Below are 1,103 nucleotides of genomic sequence, written 5' to 3' on the forward strand. Positions count from 1 at the left end.
TCCCATTTCCTTGAAAGCAATAGAACAGCTTTAGCAGCAGCCAGTCTAACATTAGCCCCTGTGTCATCGCTACAAATTTCAAGAGAAACTGATTATGGAATTGTGAAAGCTCATTAAAATGACGGCTTCATGTTAAGAGCCTGTACAACATGATTGATTTGCATAACTATCCAAAAGAATATACCATGACTTGATGCCATCGTGTCCTTGTGATTTTAATGTTTTCTTCAAAATGTCTAGCAAGTCATCGATCTTCCTTACGACTTGACCATGACGAGGCAAGAAACTTTTCACAAGTGTTTTGAGCCCATATATCTGCCAAAGACAACAAGTCAAAACTGAATATAGCTCATCCTTGTAAGCGGAATTTGAAAACTCCATTGCGCTTATCCCAAATCAAAAAACTAAAAAAATCTTAACGCTTACACTCAAATCCTTCTATAGCTAATAAAGGATTATTAGCTAATCCTCTCAATAATGTGATTCACATTTTCTATATGTGGCAGCATTATTCGTAAAAATTCTGGAGTAAAGCATGAAAGTGCTGAACTTCTTCCAAAGTAAACAAATAACTGGCTAATGTTGAGCAGAAGCATTTACCAACAGTCACACTTGTTCTACTTTGGGTCTAATAGTAAAGTGAATATTCTCAGAAGTAATAAATGGGAAGCAAAAGTGTTTCTTTCTCCACCACTTGCCTTAAGCTTGCAAGAGTTGCAACAACCAGAAGACTGATCACAAAGCAGTTGACTGTCAGATGGTTCCGCCTATAAATATTAACATCAACAATTAGAAAATTAAACAGAAAACAGAGAATTAGATGGATATCTCCATAATGAAGAATAGCACCTCTTGTCACTTACTTGAAAAACTTGGTATATGTAGCTGGTGATATCTTCATATATATTGTCATATGCCAAAACAGAATATTGCCCAACACACGCCAAAGACTGCAAAGTTGTTGGAATGTTCCGTCCAGCCAGCAAAGAATCCAAGAGCCTCTGAGTAAAAGGAAGGCAAATCAATCAACGTGACAACACTCAGTTTTCTCTAAAAACGAAAACCATCACTTATTCAAAGGAAGTACTGTGAAAGATATGTGC

The 1,103-nt window shown here is 36.5% G+C and overlaps 1 protein-coding gene across 2 annotated transcripts in view; it reads right to left on the reverse strand.

The window, feature by feature from the left end:
- Positions 1-1,103, reverse strand: part of LOC104713429 (sister chromatid cohesion protein PDS5 homolog A) — an 11,683-nt gene that overhangs the window by 4,727 nt on the left and 5,853 nt on the right. For both annotated transcript variants that reach the window (XM_019229500.1, XM_019229499.1), the window contains exons 16-18: positions 699-767; positions 185-315; positions 10-69 (exon numbers count right to left, since the gene is read on the reverse strand). In XM_019229500.1, the coding sequence (XP_019085045.1) occupies positions 10-69; positions 185-315; positions 699-767 (260 nt within the window). The remainder of the gene's footprint in view (positions 1-9; positions 70-184; positions 316-698; positions 768-1,103) is intronic.

This window comes from Camelina sativa, chromosome 9, assembly GCF_000633955.1.
Source record: "Camelina sativa cultivar DH55 chromosome 9, Cs, whole genome shotgun sequence".
Taxonomy (NCBI): Eukaryota; Viridiplantae; Streptophyta; class Magnoliopsida; order Brassicales; family Brassicaceae; genus Camelina; species Camelina sativa.